Here is a 1,398-nt window from a genome sequence, read left to right as displayed (position 1 = left end):
ATCCTTTATCTCCCTCTCTCCATGTGTTACAGCCCCAACCTGCCAGCATCTCCCCTTCAGCCCAGCCTCTCCTGCATGGAAAAAACTCCCCGGCCAAATGCAAACAGATACTTCATTATTGTCCTTCAAATCTCACCTTAAAAACCCCTGTGGCAGGTTATCCACAGAGCCCAGCCTGCTGATCACGGCCGAGCAGATGACAAGATGCAGCCAGGGGCGCTGGAACAATTTGTGTAATGGGGGTGCTGAGAGCCGTTGAACCAAACTGTGAACCCTGGAAATGATGGAAAACACGTCAAGCCAGGGGGTGCAGCCGCCCCCCAGCCTCCCAATTTCCAGCACCTCTGGCTGTGGCTATTCCCCTTCTCCTTCTTTCCTTTTCCTTCTCTCTCTAACCCCAGGAAAAAACCTCAAACAATTCACATCATTAACAAAGCTGGGGCAATTCTTCCCCACATTCATTGGTTTGTAATTTCCATCCTCCTCCTCTTCCTTAACAGAAACATTAGCAGCCCTAGTATTTATAACAGCGAAGGCCTTCCAAAAGAAAGCGCTGCACTGCACACAGGGTAATACCTCTGTGGAGAGGGTGAGAGAGAGAAAGAAGAAACCACATGAGAAATTTTAGCCACAAACAGAAGGCTCCGTGGTACTGTGGTGATAAGGGTGGGGCAAGGGCCTAGATAGAATAGAATTGAAGACATTGGAATAGGACAGGAGAGAAGAGAAGAAACTGGACTAGAACAGAATAGAATAGACGTTCCCTTTGTTCGTCTCTGGACTGTAGGATCTTCAAGGCAGACATTTTTTCTCTCTATATTCAGCGCCAGCACATTGAGACCCTGAACCCAGCTGGCATTACACTGATAGAAATATACATCACTCCTACTGACAGTGAGTCATGGGGGCAGTAGAAGGAAGGGTGAGCATTGCAGCTCTAGGCTGACGGGTCTTTTCGTTTCAGTAACTCACTGGCATTATTTCTGTCCCCATCCGCAGGAATGAGTCCCTCGTGGGGCGGGTCAGCCACACTGTGGTGACTCATTTCATCCTCTTAGAAATCCCCAACACCGATGGTCTCCAGACCATCCTCTTCGTCACCTTCTTAGCCTTCTACCTCTGCACTCTGCTGGGCAACCTGCTCATCTTCTCAGCCATCGTCGCTGACGCCCGTCTGCACACCCCCATGTATTTCTTCCTCTGCAATCTCTCTATTGTGGACCTTGGATTCTCTTCTATCAGCACCCCTAAATTGCTGGCCAACCTCTGGGCTCAGAGCAGGGTCATCTCACTGGGCGGGTGCATGTCCCAGGTCTTCTTCTACCACTTCCTGGGCAGCACCGAGTGCCTGCTCTGCACCGTTATGGCCTACGACCGGTACGTGGCCATCTGCCACCC

At 50.6% G+C, this 1,398-nt stretch overlaps 1 protein-coding gene across 1 annotated transcript; it reads left to right on the top strand.

Annotated features, from left to right (window-relative positions):
* Positions 1-999: 999 nt before the first annotated feature.
* Positions 1,000-1,391, top strand: LOC112121098 (putative olfactory receptor 10D4; the record flags this gene model as incomplete). The annotated part of the gene is made up of 1 exon (XM_024220190.2): positions 1,000-1,391. A coding segment is annotated over one exon (392 nt), but the record flags the coding sequence as incomplete, so codon positions are not given.
* Positions 1,392-1,398: the final 7 nt, after the last annotated feature.

Source organism: Terrapene carolina, unplaced genomic scaffold (genome assembly GCF_002925995.2).
Source record: "Terrapene carolina triunguis isolate 2854851 unplaced genomic scaffold, T_m_triunguis-2.0 Scaffold6665, whole genome shotgun sequence".
Taxonomy (NCBI): Eukaryota; Metazoa; Chordata; order Testudines; family Emydidae; genus Terrapene; species Terrapene triunguis.
The sequence above is the reverse complement of the archived record's forward strand: the minus strand, read 5'-3'. Positions and strand labels throughout refer to the sequence as shown.